Source organism: Orycteropus afer, unplaced genomic scaffold (assembly GCF_000298275.1).
Source record: "Orycteropus afer afer isolate SDZICR_OR568_19922 unplaced genomic scaffold, OryAfe1.0 scaffold00002, whole genome shotgun sequence".
NCBI lineage: Eukaryota > Metazoa > Chordata > Mammalia > Tubulidentata > Orycteropodidae > Orycteropus > Orycteropus afer.
Window position 1 is genome coordinate 34000585 of NW_006921589.1, and position 24660 is coordinate 34025244.

At 37.8% G+C, this 24660-nt stretch overlaps 1 protein-coding gene across 1 annotated transcript in view; it reads right to left on the bottom strand.

Annotated features, from left to right (window-relative positions):
- Nucleotides 1-24660, bottom strand: part of SPATS2L (spermatogenesis associated serine rich 2 like) — a 120077-nt gene that overhangs the window by 55719 nt on the left and 39698 nt on the right. Inside the window, exons 2-4 of the mRNA XM_007935299.2 lie at nucleotides 22557-22665; nucleotides 18339-18388; nucleotides 15331-15577 (exon numbers count right to left, since the gene is read on the bottom strand). Of these exons, the coding sequence (XP_007933490.1) occupies nucleotides 15331-15577; nucleotides 18339-18388; nucleotides 22557-22665 (406 nt within the window). The remainder of the gene's footprint in view (nucleotides 1-15330; nucleotides 15578-18338; nucleotides 18389-22556; nucleotides 22666-24660) is intronic.

Consider the following 24660-nt stretch of genomic DNA (forward strand, 5'->3'; position numbering starts at 1 on the left):
TTCAGTCTTCCTATCCATGATCTTTCTTCTTTTTTGATGTGTGCCTTTATTGCTATAAACTGCCCTCTGATCACTGCTTTTGCTGCATCCCAGAGATTTTGGTATGTTTTCATTCTCATTCATTTTTTTTTTTCATTTTTTATTTCTTCTATTATCCAGTTGTTTTTGAGGAAGGTGTTATTCAGTTTCCATGTGTTTGCTCTTTTTCCACTGGTCTTCCTAGTGTTGATTTCTAATTTTATAGCTTTGTGATCTGAGAAGATGCTTTGCAGTATTTCAATGTTTTTAAATTTATTGAGGATTGCTTTGTTTTCTAACATATGGTCTATACTGGAGAATGTTCTATGTGTGCTGGAAAAGAATGTATATTTTGCTGTTGTTGGGTGAAGTGCTCGGTAGATGTCTATAAGGTCAGGTTGGTTGATTGTATTGTTTAGTTCTTCTGCATCTTTGCTGAATTTCTTTCCAATTGTTCTATCTTTTATTGAAAGCGGTATATTAAAGTCTCCTCTTATTACAGTGGAGTCATCTACTATTTGTCTTTTCAATTCTGTTCAAGTCTGCTTTATGTATTTTAGGGTTCTTTCATTGAGTATGTAGATATTTATTGTGGTTATGTCCTCTTGTTCAACTGATCCTTTAATCATGATATAATGTCCTTCCTTATCTCGTATGATTGTTTTTGTGCTAAAATCTATTTTATCAGATATTAATATTGCCACTCCTGCTCCCTTTTGGTTGCCATTTGCTTGGTATATCGTTTTCCAACCTCTGATTTTTAGTCTATTTTTGTCTTTGTGTCTAAGTTGAGTCTCTTGTAGACAGCATATTGAGAGGTCATATTTTCTTATCCAGTCTGGAACTGTCTCAAGTGGTGCATTTAATTTGTTTACACTCAATGTAATTATTGACAAGCATGAATTTATTGATGTCATTTTGTTAATGTGTTTTTTTTTTGTGTGTGTGTGTGGTGTTGCTGATTTCTTTGTTCCATATAATTTTCTGTGTCAAACTCATTTTGTTTACGAGTCATGTTATCATCTCCAGAAGGGCAGTGTTTGCACAGGGAGATAGCTTGGGGGGTGGAAGTTCATGGGGGAAGGATACAGGGAAGAGGTAACTATGGGGAGGAAGTGGTAAGAAATCTGTTACACTGTGGGGAATTGCAGTCAACATCATGAAACAAAATGTGTATGAAATGCTGTATGGAAAATGAATTTGCTCTGTAAACTTTCACCCAAATTACAATCACAATTTTTTAAAAAAGAATATATGCCAAAGAAATAATAATAGTTATTCTTAAGATTTATACACAAGGATGATCACTATAATATTGTTTATAATAACAAGCTAATGGAAATACCCACATGAAAAATAGTTTAGGAATAGTTAAAAGAAATATGGCCAATTTGTAAAAATAAAATGTAACCATTAAAATCAATGATATGACATAATGTTCACAATGGCATATTAAGTAAAAAAAGAACACAAAGTTCACAATGTATACAGGTAGTCCCAGGGTTGGGAATATCTGACTTATGCACAACCTGTAGTTACAAACCAACCCCCGTAAAACCTGTCATATTAAAAATTCAAGGTGCATACAACATTTCATATTAACAAACAGAGCTACTTTGCAACAATCAACACATTATTATTATATTGTATTATTATCTTAAAAATATTTTAGTGTATTGGGAAGTATTTCTTTAATGTTTTTTATGCATAGAAAAGTACACTATATACTATATACTAAGACAAATATTTGACTAACTCACATTAGATATAAACTGCACCTTTACATAAAGTTTGACTTACATAAAACTTGACTTAAAGACAGAGTCAAGAATGAGGACTGCCTGTAATAGGATTTTGAGCAAAAAAAAATCCTATATATCTGTGCATTTAAAAATTTCTGAAATGAAAATTAACAGTGAATGTCCTGGAGAGGAAGGAATGTTTCATTTTCTTCCTTCAACTCTCCTATGTTTTTCAAATTTCCTCAATTGTTATAAAGTCCTTTAAAAACCAGGAATCCAAAACTCCATAATTATCTTTAAAAATCAACACCATGATTTTTAAAAATCTAATTAACCTAAGCTCCCCCATGTATTTTATTATTAAAAATTCAGTAGGGACTATGGGAAAGGCTTGTCCTTCCAGATAAAGAAATATTTAAGTATCTATAATTTTCAATTATGGTCCTAGGCACTAGAAATACAATAGAGATCAAAGACAGACATAGTCCCTACCTTTATAGAACTTACAGTCTAATAGGGAATTGTATTAATCAAACTATCACATGAACAAATGTCAAATTGCAACTGTGATTTAGTGTTATGAAAGTATAAAGTGTCTGGGACTTCTTAAAAATTAGATACTTATGGACAGAAAAAGATTTCATCAAAAGAATGAAAAGAGAACTCACAGACTAGAAAAAAAATTGGCAACAACATATTGGATAAGGGGATAATTTCTAAAATTTATAGAAAACTTCAACACCTTAACAACAGAAAGACAAATAATCCAATTAAAAAATGGGGAGAGGACATGAACAGACACTTCATCAAAGAAGACATTAACAAACATATGAATACTTGCTATTATTAGCCATTAGAGAGAAGTAAATGAAAACAACAGTGAGATATCATCTCACCCAAGTATTAATAGCACAGTTCCAAAAAACAGCAAATGCTGGTGAGGGTGTGGAGAGACTAGAACCCTCATACATTACTGGTAGGACTGTAAAATGGTGCAACCACTGTGGAAAATGGTACGGTGCTTCCTTAAAAAGCTAGAAATAGAAATACCATATGATCCAGCAATCCCACTAGTAGGTATATATGCTAAAGAAATAAGATCCATGACACAAACAGATAAATGCATATTCATGTGCATCACAGCACTATTCACAATAGTGAAAAGACGGAAACAACTAAATGCCCACCAACAGAGGAATGGATCAACAAACTATGGTACATACAAGCAACAGAAAACTACACAATGTTAAAGAACAATGACGAATCTGTGAAATACTTTATAACATGGATGAACTTAGAAGGCATTATGGTAAATGAAATTAGTCAATAACAAAAGGACAAATATTGTATGTGACCACACTATTATAAAAAGTCAAGCAAAGAGTTTCACACAAAAAGGAATATTCTTTGATTGTTACCAGGGGTTGAAGGGGAAGGGAGGGTAAATGAAACAAAAATAAAGGAGAGAGAAACAAAAAAAGAAAGCACAAAGTATTCTGAAATCTTTAACTGGCACATTTATATCTTAGAGATATTAAGAAAGAATTCCCTGAGAAAGCAATACCTAAGCTGAGATCTGAAAGATCAGTTAGAAAACTCAGGAGAAGAGAACAGGAAAGGGCATTCCAGGCAGAGAAGACAGCATTTGAAGCAGAGGAAGCCTGGTGTGCCCGTTATCAAGTTATTATCTCAGCTCCAAATCCAAACTTCTTAGCCCTACCTTGTGACACTGCAGCTGGACCCTGTAAACAATTCTCTTCTGCCAGCTCGCAGAACGTTAGCTTCATCAGTAAAGGGCAATCCTGCGAGGCACTAAGGACAGGAATACATTGCTCTTCTGGGTTCTGGTCCTCTAATTACTTCTCAGGATAAGAGGAACCCAGAAGCCATGCAGAAGAGCTCCAGCTACACCCCCATGCCATGCCCTCCCCACTGGCAGTAGTTTTGATCCACTCTAGTCTATCCACACCCTTGGCAAGGGTGTTGTTGTGTTGTTGTTAGGTGCTGTTGAATCATCTCCGACTCAAAGTGACCCTATGCAAAGCAGAACAAAATACTGCCCAGTCCCGTGCCAGTTCCATGATCCTTGCTATACTTGAGCCCATTGCTGCAGCCACTGTGTCAATCCATCATGTTGAGGGCCTTCCCCTCTTTCGTCGACCCTGCACCTTACCAAGCATGACATCCTTCTTCAGGGAATGGTCCCTTCTGACAACATGACCAAAGTAGATGAAATGAAGTCTGGCCATTCTCACTTCCAAGAAGCATTCCAGCTGCACATTCTCCAGGACAGATGTTAGTTCTTTTAGCAGTCCATGGTACTTTCAGCATTCTTCACCAATACCGTAACTCAAAAGCATCAACTCTTTTTCGGTCTTCCTTATTCATTGTCCAGCTCTCACATACATATGAGGCAACTGAAAATACCATAATTTGGGTCAGGCACACTTTAGTCCTCAAGGAGACATCTTCGTTCTTCAGCACCTGAAAGAGGTCCTCTGCAGCTGATTTGTCCAGTGCTACATGTCATCAGATGTCCTGACTGCTGCTTCCATTGGTGTCGATTATAGAACCAAGCGATGTGAAATCTCTGACAACTTCAATCTTTTCACCATTTATCGTGATGCTGTTTCTTGGACCAGTTGTGAGGAATTTTGTTTTCTTTATATTGAGATGTAATCCATACTGTAGACTGCATTATTCAATCTTCATTAGTAAGTGCCTCAAGTCATCTTCGCTTTCAGCAAGCAAAGTTGTGTCATCAGTGTATTGCAGGTTGTTAATGATTCTTCCTCCAATCCTGATGCCCTGTTCTAATTCATATAGTCCAGCTTCTCAGATTATCTGCTCAGCATACAGATTGAACAAGTATGGTGAAAGGATACAACTCTGATGCACTCCCTTCTTGATTTTAAACCATGCAGTGTTCCCTTGTTCTGTTTGAATGGCAGCCTCTTGGTCTATGTACAGGTTCCTCATGAATACAATCAAGTGTTCTGGAATTCCCATTCTTCTCCATGAGATCCGTAATTTCTTATGATCCACACAATCAAATGCTTTTGCATAGTCCATGAAACACACGTAAACATCTTTCTTGTATTCTTTGCTTTGAGCCAAGATCCATCTGACGTCAGCAATGACATCCCTTGTTCCATGTCCTCTCCTGAAACCAGCTTGCATTTCTGGAAGTTCTCTGTCAATATACTGCTGCAACCATTTTTGAATTATTCTCTGCATGATTTTACTTGCATGTGATATTAATGATATTGTTGAATAATTTCCACATTCTGTGGGATCACCTTTCGTTGGAATGGGTACAAATATGGATTTCTTCCGGTCAGTTGGCCAGGTAGCTATCTTCCAAATCTCTTGACATAGCTGAGTAAGTTCCTCCAAGCAGGGCATCCGTTTGTTGAAACATCTCAATGGGTATTCCTTCAATTCCTAGAGCCTTGTTCTTCGCCAATTCCTTTAGTGCAGCTTTGACTTCTTCTTTTAATACAAATGGTTCTTGCTCATATGCCACCTCCTGAAATGGGTGAAGATTGGACAGGTCTTTTTGGTACAGTGACTCTGTGTATTCCTTCCATCTTCTTTTGATGTTTCCTGCATCATTTAATATATTGCCCATAGAATCTTTCAGTATTTCATCTTGAGGCTTAAATTTTTTCCTCAGTTCTTTCAGCTTGAGAAATGCCAAACGTGTTCTTCCCTTTTGGTTTTCTAACTTCAGGTCTTTGCACATTTCATTATAGTAATTGGCTTTGTCCACTCAAGCTGCTCTTGGAAATCTTCTGTTCATCTCTTTCATCTTGTCATTTCTTCCATTTGCTTTAGCTACGCTTAGTTGATCACAAATCCTCTCTTATATAAAAGCTGTACTCTTTCCTTAGATCATTTCAACTATACCTTTGTTTTAATTATGTAAGATGGCTCACAAACTCATCTTTCCAGTCCTGGCTACTCTGTGAATGCCAGACTCTTACTTGACCTTTTTACTCTGACATTTAAAAGCACCTCAAACGACACATTTGCTTTAGGCCAGGAGCTGATTGTGGAACAGACCATCAACTGCTTATATGTAAGTTCAACTTGAAGTTGAAGACAATTAAGACAAGTCCATGAGAGCCAAAATATGACCTTGAATATATCCCTCCTGAATTTAACGACCATTTAAAGAATAGATTTGATGCACTGAACACCAATGACCAAAAACCAGAAGAATTGTGGGATGACATCAATAACATCATGAAGCAAGCAAGAGGTCATTAAAAAGATGAGAAAGGAAGAAAAGACCAAAATGGATGTCAGAAGAGACTCTGAAACTTACCCTTGAGCAGAGAGTAGCTAAAGAAAATGGAAGAAATGACTGGCAATGGTGGGCCTCTTCTATAGCTCAGTCCATGCCCGTTGACAAGTTTCTTCAACCCCACAGAGGTACATGTTCCTATGGTAGCCATAACATCTCTGAAGCGGTCAGAATCTCCGTCTTGGGGCAGGCACCTCTCCCAGTTCTTAGCTTTTGATAATGCTGTCTTCCTTAGCCTACAAGATAGTTGCTGCTCTCTTGCTACTTGTAGATCCCTGAGTCCTCATTTACCCCTTTTAGTAGTGAACTATCTTCTACTATTTCAGTTAGAAATTCTTTATATTATGTTTCTCCTATTCAAAACCCATGTGGTTTCTATCTCCTGACTTGAACCTAACTGATATTCCTGGTGGTATGAGGGACTGAAAGGAGACCAGTGTGGCTGGTGTTGAGACAGCAAAAAGGGGGATGCCATGCAAGGAGGCTGGAGAAGGGCACAGGAGCCGAGAATGCTGGATCTGTAGAACAGGTTAAGAGTTTTGGTCTTTATCCTAAGAGATAAGATTTTTGTTTTGAAAAGATTATAAGATAGAGAATGATTTATAGGGGAACATGAGTAAATGCAGGAAGATTAATGAGTTGACCACTGTAGCAGGCAAGAGAGGATGGTAGTTTTGGTAGGAAGGCACAGGGAGAGGCATTGAGAAATGGATAGACTGTAGGAATATTTATAAATGAAAACCAACAGGACTTGGTGATGAATTGGATACAGGGGGGTGAGAAAGAGGGAAATATTATGATTTATGCCCAGATTTCCAGCTTGCACAACTGGATAGATGGTGCACTAAGATGAGGAATACTACAAGAGAGCCAAGGCTAGGAGGGGAGATCATGAGTTTGTTTTGAGTGTTGTTTGAGGTGCTTTGAAAAGTCAAAGTAAAAAGGTCAAGTAAGAGTCTGGCATTCACAGAGTAGCCAGGACTGGAAAGATGAGTTTGTGAACCATCTTACATAATTAAAGCAAAGGTATGGTTGAAATGATCTAAGGAAAGAGTACAGTTTTTATATAAGAGAGGATTTGCGATCAATTAAGCCTTGAAGAACTCCAACATTTAACAGCCAGGTATAGAAGTATAACCCCTCAAAAGAAACAGAAGCAATAAACATAGGAGGAGAATCAGAAGAGTGTTAGTGTCACAGAGAACAAAGGGTCAAGGTAGAGTGGTTAAGAAGACAGTGCTCAACAACTGCATGCTGCTGAAAGGAAGAGTTAAAATAAGGATTAAAAAAAATGTCTACAAGATTCAGTGACACGGAGACCACTGATAAACTTACTGAGAGCTGTTTCTTTGGAGTATGGGGCTGCAAATTCTAAAAGATAGGTTGATGAGTGAAATAGAGGCAAGGAAATGTGAGTAAAAAGAACTCGCTGAAGATGTTATAGAATAATGATCTAGTGATGAAGGTTCAAAAAAATCCTTTTCACATTACAATTATTATTCACCTTGATTCACATTCATTTCATCATTCTTCTATCTCTACATGACAGGGTAATTAACAGATATTCAGAGGAGCCAATAACTTTGGAACAGAGATCAAAACAAATAGGTTCATTCAGCAGACATCATGTCAGTTCTACCTTTTCAATAACTTCTTTATCAAATACAAGAGGACTTTATGATTTCATTCAAGTTCTATGAAACTTGATCAGCTCAGAGGGCATGAAGCTGGCGACTTACCAACTAGAAACAAATCTCCTAGTTTTGTTTACATTGTTTGATGAGGTCTCATATGTCTTATTAACTTTACAGGTTTATTTATATTGAAAGATAATAGATAATAAAGTAAATGAATTAGGCTGTCAATGACATGAGGTTTGCATGCTAACTTGACTGGTCTCACTGTCTTATTTCCCTGAAAAATAGGCATAATTCTTATCACATTTTAATAGAGCCATTTAAATCTTTGTTCAAAATCTTAAAAAAAAAAAATTTGTTTAAGTCTTTTGTTCCTTTAAGCGGTACATTCCATTTAATTAAGTCTGTTCGTAACTGAAATCACATGGATAAGGGAAGTTTTATGAAGGCATCAACCAGTCAGAGATGAGTAGTTTTTATTGCAGTGTGGCAGTGGTTTTCAAATGAGAACGAGAAGAGAAGGGGCTCTGGGTTTCATGTTATCCAGGTGACAGGAAAATACCTGAGGGGTTTAATGTTTCCTGCACCCTCGTGTCACTACAGCCTGCCTCTGTCTCCTGCTTTCTCATACACAGGGAAAGGAAGCAAGGCTCCAAGTCAATGAGAATGTAATCTAGGCCTCTTTATTACTACTTCAAACAATTCAGAATTACTTTCTCCATAGGGAAAAAAGCCTTGCTGTATTGTTCATGTCCCCAATTACATGCTTAAAAATATTTACTGAATGGACAGTACTGCTTGAAGCTAAGATTAAGATCAAACAACACAAGCCTGTAAGTCGGATCTAAGACCAAGTAGTTAGCTGTTAAAACGATAATTAAGGAGGAACATGAATAATGATAAATTGTACATTCTGTGTTTTAAAATATCAACTTTTAAAATGGATGCTCATATAATGTACTTAATGTAAACTGTACATATTAATAAAGTAGTATATCTTTGATTGAAAAATAGTTTGGTGGTTGTAACTCTCCAAGGGCATTACCTGAGGTCCTTATTCAAAGTTCAAATAAAACATTGCCTTGTCCAGACCATCATTACCTGCTGTGGAAAGACCTGAATCAAAGTATCTGGGTCTCAGTTTAAATGTCTCCTCTTCAGAGACCTGTGTCACATTTATGACCTCACCTGAAGGTCCTGCACCCCCCGTCCTCCTTCCCAGGCCACTTCTCTACTTGCTGCCTTCACAACACTTATTATGATCTATAATTATCTTGATAACTCAGTTATATTCTTGCTTATTATACATCCCCTCCCCACGTATCCAAAGTTGAATATAAACTCCATAGGGAAAAAAGCCTTGCTGTATTGTTCATGTCCCCTAGAAGAATTCCTGGCACATTTACATGCTTAAAAATATTTACTGAATGGACAAATACATGATTTGAGGGTTTCCTATGTGCCTGATGCTGTCTGTGCCAATCACTTTACATATCTCATTTGCTGCTCACTACAACCTTGTAGGGAGCTCTGGTAGCACAGTGCCTAAGGCACTTGACTGCTAACCAGAAGGTTGGCAGTTCAAACCCACCAGCCACTCCTCGGAAGGAAGGTTGGGCAATCTACTTCTGTAGTGATACCTCCTCAGAAACCCAAGGAGAGGTCGCTATGGGTCGGGTCCGACCCAACAGTACATAACAACAACTAAAGTTCTAAGCTAGCTGCTTTCTTCTTGTTGATCTTTTCTAATCCTCCAGTCCAATATAAGGCTTAGAGAAGCAGGGGAGATAATCTTGAAGCTATGGCAATAGCAGCATAAAAAAGCTCCTTGGAAACCCTGTAGGGAACCTCATACTATAAAAATACCATGAGAGTCTGGTGGGGTTTTTGTACCGGAAACACAAATGAACAAATGAGGGACAAGCAGCCAACATTCTAAAATGACAAGACTCTTTCTCTCACTTTTGGTATACTTCAATTTTAGAATGAGAAGGCAGTTCTGTGGCAGTGTCATGCTGAAACATAAAATCTGCATCGCAAAGGTGAAACGACAGGGCTGGTTCTGTTCTATGTAAAGGGCAGACTGTGAAGCCAGGTTAGTAGAGGTCAGCAAACATAGCACGGCACCTTCTGTTTGAGAAAAATAACAGGTAAGAGAAGATCTAGCTTCCCAGGATCCTTTACAAGATGAAGGAATCATAAAGAAAGTCTGCTGGGGCCAGCAAGAGGACTTGAAGACAAGTGGAAACCCCACCCCAAAGTTCATCTCAGTGAAGACCTTCGTGGCCCACAATCCTGCTCCTTTCCTATTCAATGAGAATTGTGTCCAATGGGAGAAAGACAGTAGAGGAATCAGAATTCCTGTCCTTGTTTATAGTGAGATTGTTGTTGTTGTTGTTATGTGCCGTCGAGTCAAACCCAACTCATAGCGACCCCTCCTTGGGTTTCCGAGGCAGTATCACTACGGAAGTAGGATTGCCCAACCTTTCTTCCGAGGAGTGGCTGGTGGGTTTGAACCACCAGCCATCTGGTTAGCAGGCAAGTGTCTTAGCCACTATGCTACCAGAGCTCCCTATAGTGAGATAAACACCTATATACTTCAGCAAACCACGGCAACACATGGTGAACTTGTGTACAATGGAATGAAATGCTGCTAGTCATGTGTCATCCCCATAATCCACTATGAAGCAGATCACTGTAATCCATCCACAGGGTTTGAATAGGCTGATTTTCAGAAGTAGTTTGCCAGGCCTTTCTTCTTAGTCTTAGTCTAGAAGCTCCACTGAAACCTATTCAGCCTCATAGTGTACACAAGCCTCTGCTGACAGATAGGTGGTAGCTGTGCATGAGATACATAGAGCAGAAAACAGATTTAAGAAAATTGACGCCTACTGCTAACCAGAAGGTTGGTGGTTCAAACCCAATAGCCACTCCTCAGAAGGAAGACTGGGCAATTTACTTCCATAGAGATACCGCCTCGGAAACCCAAGGAGGGTCGCTATGAGTCTGAGCCGACTCAACAGCAGTGAGTTTGGTTTAGGCATTATAGTCTTTGTGGCTCCCACACAATGATTGGGCAGGATCATGCAAATAAGGTGCATGGAACCTGTGATAGTTGGGGTTATGTGTCAACTTGACTAGGCCAAGCTCTGGTGGCGTAGTGTCTAAGGCACTTGACTGCTAACCAGAACACTAGTGGTTCAAACCCACCAGCCACTCCTCAGAAGGAAGACTAGGCAATCTACTTCCATGGATATACCACCTCAGAAACTCAAGGAGGGGGTCGCTATGAGTTGGAATCAACTCCATGGCAGTGAGTTTTGTTTTTGGTTTTTGGAAGGTCATAATTTGCACTAGACATTTAGATGGAGCCTTAGCAATAAAAATTATCCTTGGCATTGTATTTGGTAAAAATAAATCTTGATCTACTCCTGGTCTAACTTTGTGCTTGTATCCAGAATGATCTTGATTATATTATATAAAAAATCTAATTTGGGCTGTTATTAAAAATACTGAAATAAAAGAAAAACCACTCCAAGGCTTAAAGAAATTATTTTGTACTAAGTTTAAACGAAACTCCCAAACTCTAAGCTACATGCTGACATGCAGCCTTGTCCCACTTGACAGTGCTATATTTACAGCCTGGATGGTGATGTCTTTGGTGGTTATTTTTCATGTAGGAAGTCACACTAACACCCCTGAGCCACCTGCATATATCTTAAAACTACTCTTCCCCTACCAGAAAATGATTCTGTTTAAGACATTTAAAAGAAAGATCCTGAATGTCAAGGTATTATAAAAAGATAAAACATGTGCCACACATGTTCACAGCCTGCTGCCTGGCTGGGCATTCAGAGCACTTTCTTGAGCCAGTTTCATTAGTGGAAAGCTTGATAAATGCTTCAACACCGGTAGACCAGAGATTTCTTTTAGGTTCACACTGTGAACACACTCAAGTACAGAATACCATTATACTGCATTTTTTCCCCCTAATTTTCAATTATATATTTTTTACAAGTTAAAGAGCCCATGGTTGTAGCAGTAATTCTCAATGTATGCATAAAAGTTTGTATTTGAGTCAGGCTTTTCTAAACCAAAGAGAGTTGATCCAGGGGTGTGGGTTATCTTCTCAACTCTGTCACTAAAGAGTTATAACTATTACCCCTTGGTTTCTTGAGCTATAAAATGCAGGGAGAGGCTGAAGGGTCACTCCCATCCGTTCTAGTTCCATGTTCTACTCAAAATGAGGTGCAGAAGGTCTAAGGCCTGACACTTCTTTGTGAAATAGCTATTAGAGGTCTCAGGATTTCCAACAGCTCAAACAAGCATTTTAAAGATACTTGACAGCCAGAAATCTGACCTTCCTGATGAACCTTTATTGTCTTTGGGAAGGAAAAACCTAATTTTGTTGTTACTAGTTACAAACTCATTTTAAAATTTATGATTATGATAAGTGAGCTGCTAATGAAGTTAATGGTCAACCAGGAGGATTCATTTCCTTCAGCAAAATATATCTAATAACTTTCTAGTACCACCATTTATTCTTTAACAGAAAAATTTACATGAACGAGATTTGAAATGAATCAATAACATTAACAAATAATACTGACAAAGCTCAATGCCTTTATGCTAAGCTTACAAAACTGAAGGGATACTGTAATGGCTCTTTGGACAACAAAGGATTTTTCAGAAAGAGTTTCATGTTAGTGTTTACAAAAGCCCCCTTGCATGGAGAACTCCCCTGATGGGTACTTAATTTTCAAGGCAGCTATCTATTGTGAAGTGAAGTACTTCTGTGTTGCATTTGCTGTAATGTCACATATTTGATGGAGTTACTGAAATTGTTTTAGGAAGAAGGTATAAATTATAAGCAAATGAACAAATACATGGGCTAGGCTTTTAGTTTATGATTGATATCAAAACAACAACTTGAGTAATTAGATTGTGAAAGTAATTCATGTGAAAGCAATAACAACTAAAATTGGGAATCTGCCACTCGATTATTTAATTTTTTTCTCCTGCCCTGGCTATAAATCAAAAGATTCCTGAAACTGGAGGTATAATAAAAATTGAATTAAAAAATTCCTGGGGAATTCACTTTCAAAATGGAAATGGGTTATTTTTGTTACTGTCATTGTTTGTTTGGCTTTAAGAAACCACCATGTAGTAAGGATTAATCTGAATTACAGCCCTCATTATTAATGCAGTTGTTAGAAATGTGTTTATGAAAGAAAAGTAGGGCTTAGTGGACAGTTGAGGAAGTTCCTAGTGTGTTACTTATGTAAGGCTCACTGCATCCTGGATTTCATATGTGTCACCATGCAATTTCTGTTTGCACCTCTGTCTCCCCTGCTATACTGAACTCTTCTTGGGTAGGGACCGTTGTCTATTCATCTTTAGTTTTTCAGAGAATAGTACTGCCTTGTACACTGTAGGTGTGCAAAGCACAAGAGTGTTCAGTAAAATTCTTCCTATTTCTTTCTAACCTTCCAATTCCTTTCCACTCAAGTCTATTGGCCCTTCACTACCCACTGCTCTATAAAATCTTTCTGGATCACTCAGGCAAATGTGGCCTCTCCCTTCCCCAAACTCCAAATTCACAGTGTACTCACAGTCCTCTCTTCAAGGATACTAGTATGTGACCGACTCCCTCAGGGCCTGGACTATTCCTTATCTTTCTCTGTATCTACTGTGGCATGGAGCATAGTGCTTTGAATGTGAAGGGAGTTTTTTTTAATTTTTTTTTTTAAATCATTGATTCAGTAAAGGCGGGATTTTACAACTATAAGAAGGACTTTGGGAATCATCTAGTGCAGTAGTTCTCACTGATGCATCTACCACCCTTAGGAAGCAGCTTGAAAAACTGAGGCGGCATTTAAAAAATTTATCAAAATGACTGTGTATGTGTGTGGGGGGAGGAGAGTGCCAGATAAGTTACAATCACAGGACTGTCCTGCATAACAAAGAATTGCCCTGCATCCTGAACTTTCTCACGTCCTCCCAGACATTCAGAGTATTATTCAAAAACATAATTAAATGAGGCTAGATCTTCACATATAGACACAATGTATTTTTTGCACAGTTTTACTATTAACTTACTGTGTTAATTAAAGGACAACTGTACTTACAGTGTTTAGAACTTTCCCAAGAGTTCTTCACAATTTGGAAAATCACATCACTAACCACACTAGCAGTCATGGTATTTGAGTTGACTATCAACATCCATGTGTCAGTCTGTATTTGTAGTGTTCCTATTCACAGTACAGGTATATGTACACTCATATTATATTGGATCTTACTTCAAATATCAAGTATAAAGAAAGAATATCCATAATTCCAGACGACTACTGTCTTACTTCTAAGTGCAAAGTGATTCCTTATAAATGGATGTGAACATATGGCCACTTTATTTGGTCTTCTATTTTAGTGTTCCTGAACTTCTTATAACTTTCTTTGATGGAAATTCTGTTTCTAGCTAGGTTATGTTACCTACAAATTTTATTTTAGGATTTGTTATGAAAGTAGGCATTAGTTTAAAGAGTGTTGAGAACCACTGATCTAGTAGAATCCTGTACATTCCCTTATTTTACAGAAAGGAGAAATGAAAACACTAGCTATGTTGCACCCAAGTGTATACAGTTAATTAGGAAGTAGGCTTTGGTAGATTAATTCCTGTCCTGCTAAAGTATAAATAATTAACATTCCCAACCTTAATACCCTGGAAGATGACATTCTGTCACATAATACAAAATAACAGGGGTGAAAATAAATTGGTCTCCTCTTTAGAAAAAGAAACCACTTAATAACATTTCCTTTTGTCACCTATTATCCCTCCCATATCCCAGGTAAATGCTAGCAAAGGTGGGTATAAAGAGAAATTCTTTTAACAGGAACTTCCATTTTCCCAATGATTCAAATATAGACTGTTATAGTTAAGTGCTATTAAGTCAATTTTCAACTCACAGTAACCCCCACATGACAGTGTAGACCTTCTCTAGGGTTTTCTACCCTGTAATCTGAATGAGAGCAGATCACCAGGTCAGCCTCCCATGGAGTGAGTCACTGGGAAATCTTTTGGTTAGGAGCTGAGCACTTAACTCTTGTGCCACCAGGGATTCTTACTACAGATTACCCACTCCAAACCCATTGCCAATGAGTCAATTCAGACTCAAAGCAACTCTATAGGACAGAGCAGAACTGCCTCATAAGGTTTCCAAGACTAAATATGGAAGCAGACTGTCTCATCTTCCTCCTGTGGAGCAATTGGTGGGTTCAAACCACCAACCTTCTGGTTAACAGCCCAATGCTTTAACTACAGCACCACCAGAGCTCCTTTAATACAGAGTAGGAGTATGTTTTTAAGAGAAAAAAATCTCCTGACTTAGTGCAGGGCTGGAATGCGCATTTATTCTTTGGTCTCAGTGTATGAGTAGAAAGCCCAGTGTGCTTCCCCTCACTATCCTGGATGTCTACTGGCCTCAGTGAGACTGAGTCTACATACACTGTAGAGAAACCACCCTTCACTTCCAGCACTATCAGAAATAGCCACAGCTGCCACAGTGGGCTCCCTCTGCATCCTTTTCTTCTTTGGCTTCCTAAGCAATTTTATTTAAGAATTACTGACCTGAGACCCCACGAAATGTCTTTGAAGGATCCTCTAGTATTGAGATCTTTTTCTCGCGCGGGAGAATGATGGGTTTCTCGTTGGCAGAGTCAGTGGATGAGCTGTCCTTCTCATAGCTGAGTACATGGCCGTTCTGTATCGGTGGTGGCTGGGGTTGCAGGGCCACTGCTTCTGGCCTCTCAGCTTTGTCTTTAGTCTCTTTGTTACCTGGGTGCTGCTTGGACTTGCTTCTTTTTCTTTTATTATTCTAGGAGAGAAACAAAGGAGAAGATACTATAAATAAGCTCAGATCCCTGAAATAAAAGGTGAAACTTGAAGATCAAAATAAGATTGAGATCTTTTTTGTTTTCTGGCTGTTTTAATAGAATGAGTGAAGACACCTACATCTTTATTAACCATCTGAATGAATTTAAATATCTTCTTTCTACAATAACATATCAACTTGTACATCATAAACATCGTAAACAAAAAGGCTCTCTTAAAACTGGCAAGGAATGGCTGAAATAGCTGAGACACGATTTGAACAAACTGAGGCTCTACTTACGTGAATGGTAATACAGTAAAACCTTGTGCTAACTGCTCACTGGAGGTTGGCTCTAGTTTCTTAAAGTGGAGTTGGTGGGATGTGGGGAAGCACTAACGTCCCTATCATCTCTGAAGGAAAGCAGGTAAGAGAGAGAAAGCAGGCATTTCCTTCTTGCTAAATGAGGAATGAGAAGGTAGGTCCCCAAAGTCCACACTGGGTTTATAAAATGGGCACTAACTAACCAGGAGATTCCTGGAATTTCTGCCACTAACCAGAGTCCCAGGCAACCACAGAGACCATAGCCATTCCCATCAACATTTAAAGTGGAGCAGAAAACTGGGTAATGCCAAACTGATCTGGGTCTACTTGGATTGGAATGGTGCAGCACGAACCCTCAATCTCTCAATGCTAGCTGCAAAACTTTAAAAGGCTGCATTTCATTTATATGGAAATAACACAACCCTGCATTCTAGACAACTAAAAATTTTTAGACTCCACTTACCATAATATGGCAGGGTTTTAGTGTCTCTCTCCTAAAATGCCCTGATGGTGAATATATCATAATGTAATGAAAAGTAAGAAGATGTTGTTTCTAATTAGGTTGTATGATTTACTTGACTTTGGTTTTATACCTGGATAATATTCAATATGTTTAACAATCAGTATGGTACAGGACTCAACCAATCAGAACAGACACCTGACCCATCAAGACAGACCTTGTCTCTCCTGCTGAATCTGTGCGTACTAGCTGAGCATCAGCCCTGGCTTTGTCCTTTAAGCACATTGTGAAAACAACAACAAAAAAATCTGTTCTTTCTTAATTATCCTCCTACTCTTTGTCTTTTCCTTTCAGATCACAATCAGACCTTAAGTAAGTGGTGCTCTGGGTAAGAGATGTGCATTTAATGGTGAAGGAAAGGGCTATCAGCACCCACTCTCCATGGGTTCCATTGACTTACGGTTTTCAAGGCCCATGTCTACTGGGCTGAGGAGACCAGTTGCTTATTGAACTTCTGAGAGTGACACTGAGTAATGAGTTGTGTCTGCAGCTGCTTTCTGCTCTTTTTTTCACATCAGAGAAATTGAATACCCAAACCACACATCTGAAATGTTTCTGTGTGAGTATAAATACTGCCCTTCAGTCACTTGCAAATCATCTCCATCTCCCAGAGAAGCCTGGGAAGCTATGATTAAAGATAAGCAGAGACTGTCAAAGATAGTGGCATTCAAAGGTTAAAAAAAAAAATCTCATAATTCTTACTATTCTACATGAAATTTAGAGGAGAAAAAAGGGGAAAGAAAGATTCTGGCAATTTTAGTAATCTCAGGATTTTATGAAAGTAACATGGCTTTTTTTTTGTTTGTTCAAAATCTTTCTCAGGCCTTTGGTTCTCCCTCCTGGGAAAGAACAGACTGGGATATTATACACTTGGACACCCACAACACGTAGCCTTCCTGGGTGAGAGTGGGCTGGGGGGGACAGTTACTGTTGACAGAGAAGCAGGCTTTTTATGACAGTCATGTAACAGACTTCAGGCCAAGAACAAAAGGCAAGCCATGCTTGTGGGAGCTAGTGAGCTTGCTCGCAGGATCAGGAAGCATGTGTGCTGACATGAGAGAGTTCAGAGGAGCTCTGGTGACACTTTGGTTAAGACACTGGGCTGCTAACCAAACGCTGGCAGTTGAAACCTACCAGCTGCTCCACAGGACAAAGATGAGGCAATCTGCTTCTGTAAAGATTGACAGCCTTGGAAACCCTTTGGGGGTCACTGCAAGTCAGAATCGATAACAGTGGATTTGGTTTTTGGTTAGTATGAAGGTGCATTCCGCAGGTGCTTGGAAGTCAAGGCTCTTTGTGAGCAGAGAAAAAATCAAAATCATTTGAACACTGCTGAGCAAAATCTCCTTTCTTCTTTTCTGAAGGAGCAGTCTTCCAGTGTTCTCAAGAAGGGAAAATATAAGTCCCTTACTTACTATGGTGTTAAGGTACTTTCTTTTGGTTTCCTTCTTTTTATTAAAGATCTAACTTAGAACTCAGCAAAACTGTATCTCAGGCAGCCTTGGACACATTCTTTCAGCTTGAAAAACATGTGAGAATGTATTTAGAGCTTTTCAAGTGTCTTTAAACATTCCTTCATTTTTTCCTCTGTGCTACAGGATATGTTCAGGTGAGTTAATGTCTTGCATCCCTTGAATTCGCTGGCGAGGCCCCCTTAATACTTCAAAAAGAAAACAACAATAACAACAAGTACCTCTGAGGCTTGTTAAGCACAGCTGGTGGTTAAAAACAATGAAGAAAAAGCAAGGGTATTAGTAGTGAGAATGGCTGGTATTTTAAAAGAGTCATGAATTTGGAAGCTTTCTGGGTGTACACATTAACATATTTGAAATAAGTACAAAATTGGCACCCTTGTTCAAATGATAGCAACTATGAAGGCTCTCATTAAAGATGTTACTAATTTATAATCAATATTAATCTTACCTTCTTTTTTCCTGTCATATTCCATTCTTTTAGAACTTGAACTGCACTGCCTAGACAAAGACAAAGAATCTTCAAGACACATTCATATAATAAAACACCACACAAAATTCATGTCCGTCTTTCCATCTTGGCAGCAATTTTTATTTTACTTTTTGGCGTTTTCATTTGTTTTGATACATCCTACCTTAATAAAAATGCCATTTTCATTTTTTATTTCTCAGATTTTCATTTAATGCACTGCATGATCTTGGTTTTATCAAAATATTAAGCCCCATGTATAAGCCCCACTACATGGAGCTTACCTCTTTATCATTATATTGTCTTAGAGAAAATGAAATATATCTTGAGAATTTTCTGAGAGCTTCATTGTCATAGGTAAAATTAAAATTGTTCTGTTTGATATATGAATAAAAATACTTATCATCTTCTGGAGCAAACATGGGATTTTAACTATCATTAACCACATGAATGCCAGTTTTCTGTTGGACCATCCCTGCTCTTTGTATGTCTCCACCCATTATGCTCACAGATTCTAGGGCTCTAAGGAGGACAAATAATACGCTGTTAGTTCTGCGCTAGTCACCATGAACAGGGAGGGGATGTGGTCTTTACAAAGCTTCTACCTGCAAATAAAAGAAGTTCATCACTGACAAGTTTAGTCCAGGTTCTGTCAAATCTTATTCATATATATACATATGGAATTGTACTGAGTCAGAAGAAAAGTTTAACCTGATTAAGCTATAAAACATTTTTAAAGAAAAAAAAAATATATATATTTTTTGCAACAAATGTTTCCATGTAAAAGGATCAAATCTGGAGATCCTGGATAGAGTTAGAGGGAAAATGTGGAACAAATCCAAAAACTCAAAATGACCAGAATTACTGGTCAGATGAAATCTGGTGAGACCCCCAAATACTGTGGCCCTGGAATACATTCTGCACCTGGAATAAAACGCACTCCCAAGGGCTGGCTCTAAGCCCAATAGTTAACAAGATGTACACGCAGACCACTCAACCCAGGATGACACACCCACACACTCTATGGTAATACATCCCTTAGAGCAACAGACCACGGGACACCAGAGGACCAACATTCAAATTGAGGAAATGCAGGGCAAACAGGAGTGCATAAATACGAGGGTCACAGGGGAGGATTACAGGGTACGGAGGGGAGGAGACTGGGTTAGGGTTCGACATGGTAAATGGGGAGTGAAACTACATGTACACGTAACATTGAATGTTAAAACAAGCTCTTAAAGTAAAAAATAACAAATGAATGAATGAATAAATGAATGAATGTTTCCATGTAGTCTAACCAAGTTCATTCATTCATTCCAACTGGGCTGGGCCTAATTTCAATGATAAGTTCCAGGTAATCAGTGTGTCAACTGTTTTCATACAAATAGGTGCTTCTAAAAGAGGGTTTAAATGTATTCTTTTAACAGTTTTAAGCATTCCCAATACAATCTTATTATACTAATAGCTCTCTACAAGGAGTGTGTTGGCTAAACAAAGATAAACTTCAGGCTGGTCTTTATTTATCACAAAGTTCAAATTAGTAGGATCCCAATTATTGAATCTACTGTCACTGTTAGATAAGCAGAAGGCCATCTTGCTTTGACTAATGTTTAGTCAAGCTAATTATGCCTATGTATTGAAAGGTTCCAACTCAATGCCTCTCTTAAGACTTGTTTGAGTTGTGAGTACTTAAAATAAGATTGCACTTAAAAGTAAGCTATAATTCAGACTTTTTATTAACTGGGCTGGTCTTTCCTTTAATTTCCCAAAGAATCAATGTTTCTCAGTATTTTCCTTTTGAAACCTGTAGGAAGTCACTTCCATTATGTTTCTTGCTAAGTTAATCCGATGGTTAATAATCATTAGGATAGTTCTTACTTAGAGCCATGTTTCTGCTTTTTTAACAAAATTTAATTTAAAAACAAAAATGTTAAATACTGTTCTTTACATCAGAGAAAGGGGATGAGTTGCTTATTGCTTTCTCAATGGCAATATTCAATCATTCCCCTAATTTTTTTTTTCATTCCCCTAATTTTTACATTTTGACATAAATTCTATTTGTAATTTGGACAATGAGCTTCTAGAGAGTAATTCTGAAGAAGAAATACCCATATTTACAAAGAATTTTGAAACTATTATCGAACTTTAATTATACTGAAACAGCTTGGATTTTTTGAGCCATGTGGAAACAGTGGCTCTCAATATGCCTGGTAAAGGACTTGTAACATTCAGTTTGGGCTCTTGGTGGATTTTAAACAAGCTTTCCTAGTTATACTATTGGTTCCCAACCAAAATGATGTAGGGTTCTTAGCAAGCAGTGAGCTTTATTCATGAGTTCTTAACACTGACAATGGAAAAATTTCAAGAAGGACAAGCAAGGTGCTCTATTTAAATACAGATGAATTTGATGACAAATGAATTTAAATACAAACAAATTTAAATCAGTTACTGTGCATCTATGCATCTCATCAGGGTCATTTTATATTGGAAATCTTCATACTAGGCTTCAATCCAAGTGGAGGTAGGAGGAATAGGAATAATGACCTTTTTCCCTTCCCAAAGTTTTTCTCCATGCCAGTGACGTAGGTGGGTGGAAGCTGAAGAAGAGTTTATCTGAGCTAGGATGTGCATAGTTCCAACTTTTTTTCTTGAGACAAATTATACCTAACACTGAAAAGTCAGATGAATACACAATTCTCTGCTATTTTGTTTCTTATGACTAAAAATTCTGTATTTGCTAGTATACGAAGCAGGGGAAAACAGTGAGAAAATTGTGCATCATGAACCTCCTTGAAGGTCTGTTTTGAATAATTTGTTAATTCAACTAGGATCCTTAACCTTGACTGCAGATATGGGAATATGAGCACGTTGTCTGATTCCAAAGCCTTGTCCTGAAATACAATTACACTTGTAAAAACTTAAGATTATTAAACTCCTAGGAAAATACGTAAATTAACTATTCTTGACAAAGTATAAGTAGACTTTAACTGAGAAATGTGCAGTTGGGCATTCTCAGCCCTCATTTGTCAGATTATGTTTAGTCCATAGACACAAAACAGAAACTAACACCAGGACAGAAGGCAAATAGTAACTAAGGGTAGGTGAAGAATCTTTGCTCACAAACGAACTTGTTTAGTTTGATATTAGGAGAGGAGAGCTTTCCCACCATTATAGGAAACCTAATGTACTAAGCTATAAATTTACAGGAAAATACATTCCTGAGAAAACTTTGGAATATGTGAAATTTCCAAGCAAAGCACTCTCTCTCTTTTTTTTTCTTCATGTATTATTGGGATTTATTGGCAGAGAATTAAATGTGAGGAGAAGTAGCCCCTGTGGAGACTTATAAAGGCTTACAAAGGCAGAAACCTGAGTATCACAGGAAGTGTGACAAGCTTGGCCTTTGGCTTTTCAGTTCAACACAGGCTGGTTGTAACGGAACTCAAACTCACTGCTGTCAAGCTGTTTCCAACTCACAGCGACCCCTCCTTGGGTTTTCGAGGCGGTAACTTTGCAGAAGTAGATTGCCTGATCTTCCTTCAGCGGAATGGCTAGTGGATTGATCTGCCAGCCTTCTGGTTAGCAGTCAAATGCCTTAGGTACTACGCCACCAGAGCAGTGCAGGCCAATTGCTGAGCCCATGTCCAGCAAAGCACTCTCAAAAAAAAAAAAAAAAAAAAAGATTTCTTCTTGAGAAACAAGAAGTTCTAAAGCTAGAAAAGATGAAGTGATAGTCTGACTAATTAGGCAATCTCAAAATTATAAAGCTATTGAAGAATAAGCTAGTCCTCTCAGAATATGTAAGTATCAAGTTCAAGGATTGTCCTCATAAAAATAAGCAGAATTATGCCCGTTGAATAGGTGTGAAAACGTTCTAGTCCAGAGAGAAGAACATTTACCTCCACTCACAAAGGTACCATCACATAAAGAGCATGTTTAATAACAAATTGAAATGATGGGTATTCTTTGGAAACTAGAGTCTTTATTGTTTTGTTTTTTAAGGAGAGAGAAAGAACTTCCAAATTCTGCTCTTACTAAGTAGAAATGTGTTTTTAAGGCCTAGGATATTTTAACAAGAACTAAAGTTATTAATTAAAAATTAGTAACTAATTGATACTCAATTTATTTAAGGAAAAAATACCAAATATATATTGGTATTTAGTCCTGACATCTTCAGGTTCAGAGGAATTGTATACCCACCATCCACGAAGGCTTGTACTGCTTTATCCACATTGAAGTCAAATTGTTGTAGCACCAGGACTATTTCATTATTGCTTTTGTTGGGAACAACTGATCGAACTGCATAAATCTGTAAATGAAAAGAAGATGAAACGTGAAAACTAAGTATTTTTCATTTATGAATCTATCACTGGGTGAAATTATAGCTGTTAGAAAGGCCTTGAGGAGCCAACAAATCTATCTCACCATGAAGCATACTCAAGGCATTTTAGACCAATGAAAATTCATCAAGAGTAACTACCTTGATACCCTATTTATTTGTGTACACATTTCTACAAAGATCTCCTTGTTAGGACTGTGGTGCAAAAAGCCAACACTGTTTTGCAATCGACTCTCCCTATAGACTACGGATGCATACGAGATGTGTTTAAGCTAGAATACAGAATCAGTTTCTATTCCAGGATCTTTGGAAAACTCAAAGAAATAGACTCATGCCTCACCTTTTCTATCTGCACAGTGGAAACAGTCTTCCCAAGGTTTGCAAAAGTGCACTATGAAACTCTGTCAATGTTTATTAAATAAACATACCAATGGCTATCAAACTGATCCTGACTTGTGGCGACCCCACGTATCTCAGAGAACTGCACTCCATATGATTTTCAATGGCTGATTTTTCGGAAATAGATCACCAGGCCTTTTGTCTGAGGGGACTTGAACTGCCAACCTTCCAGTTAGCTGCTTTTCACAATAACCATTTGTACCACCTAGGAACTCAGTCAATGTTTACAGAGATAGAAAAATGTGGGTCGCTGTATTTATGAAATGTTAATTTTAGCCATAATACAGAAAATGTTCCCAAACACACTTCTGAAAATCAAACATTTAAAATATAGTAAAAGCAAAAACATATGTGAACCAAGGATTTCAATAGGTTATAGCTTATATTTAATGTTTAATGACCTAAATGTATTCCTTAGTCAAATTTAGGATGTCCTTGTTCTTCTCATCTAGAAGAATTGTTTGACCTTTACTTCACAGAACTTGCAACTACCACAGGATGCTCTATCTACCTTAGCAAAATCTGGCTCTTTCAGCCTTCTATCCAGGGGATCACTACAGATGCTACTGACAAATGAAGCAGTATGCATGATGATTCCTAGAGCTCTGTACAATCTTCACATGGTTTCAGAGTCATCAGTGGTTAAATTACATGACCAGTTGAATTTTAGAGCTAAATGAAGCTTATTGTAATTAGATTCATGGAATATGAGTTATATGTGTGATGGGGCTCTATTGACAAGAATGTTTATTTAAGCTGTGTGGACAATTTACTGATTATTTTAGAAAACAGTCTATGCCATATAGATATGTATATATGAGTATTTATATTATAATCAGAAAAGACACTGACCTGTGGGTATATGATTTACAGAGGAGCTTTCTGACACGTTAGATCAGAAAGCTGGTTTTGAATCTTGACATTCATAAATGCTGAATATTTGCATTTTACCAAGGACTCCGATACAATATATATATATGTGTATACACATGTCATTCTTGTTATTTCTTTTCTATTCTCACATTTTTATGATTCTGATTAGCTTTTCTGGACTCCATATTAAAAAAAGAAAAGAACTTTCAAAGTGAAGTCCCATGTCACTTTGTAGCTTTACTGTCTTTAAAAATTCATTCAGTGTTAGCTTAAACAACAGATGAAATATATATCAAAACATATGACAGATGTAGGAAGAAATACGTAGATGATCAACAAAACTAACAGCTGGTTGAAAAAAAATAATAAATATAGACAAATGTTAGTAAGATTGATAATGACAATAAAAGAGGAGAGGTGTTAAAGGGGCAGTGAGGCCATATCTTCTGACCTCTTCTAACCCCACAAGAGGAAGACAGAATCACCATAAGTAGCCCAAGCCTATTCCTGTGAGGCCAGACATGCTGCCTCCCTCCAGCCCTTTCACCAACCGTTCCTCCCGCAGCACCCACCACCTCCCTGCTGGGTTCAATAATTTGCTGCAATGGCCACACAGAACTCACAGATTATGGGGTTTATTAGGGAACTGCAAAAACGGCAAGGAGGCCACATGTTCTGACCTCCTCTAATCTC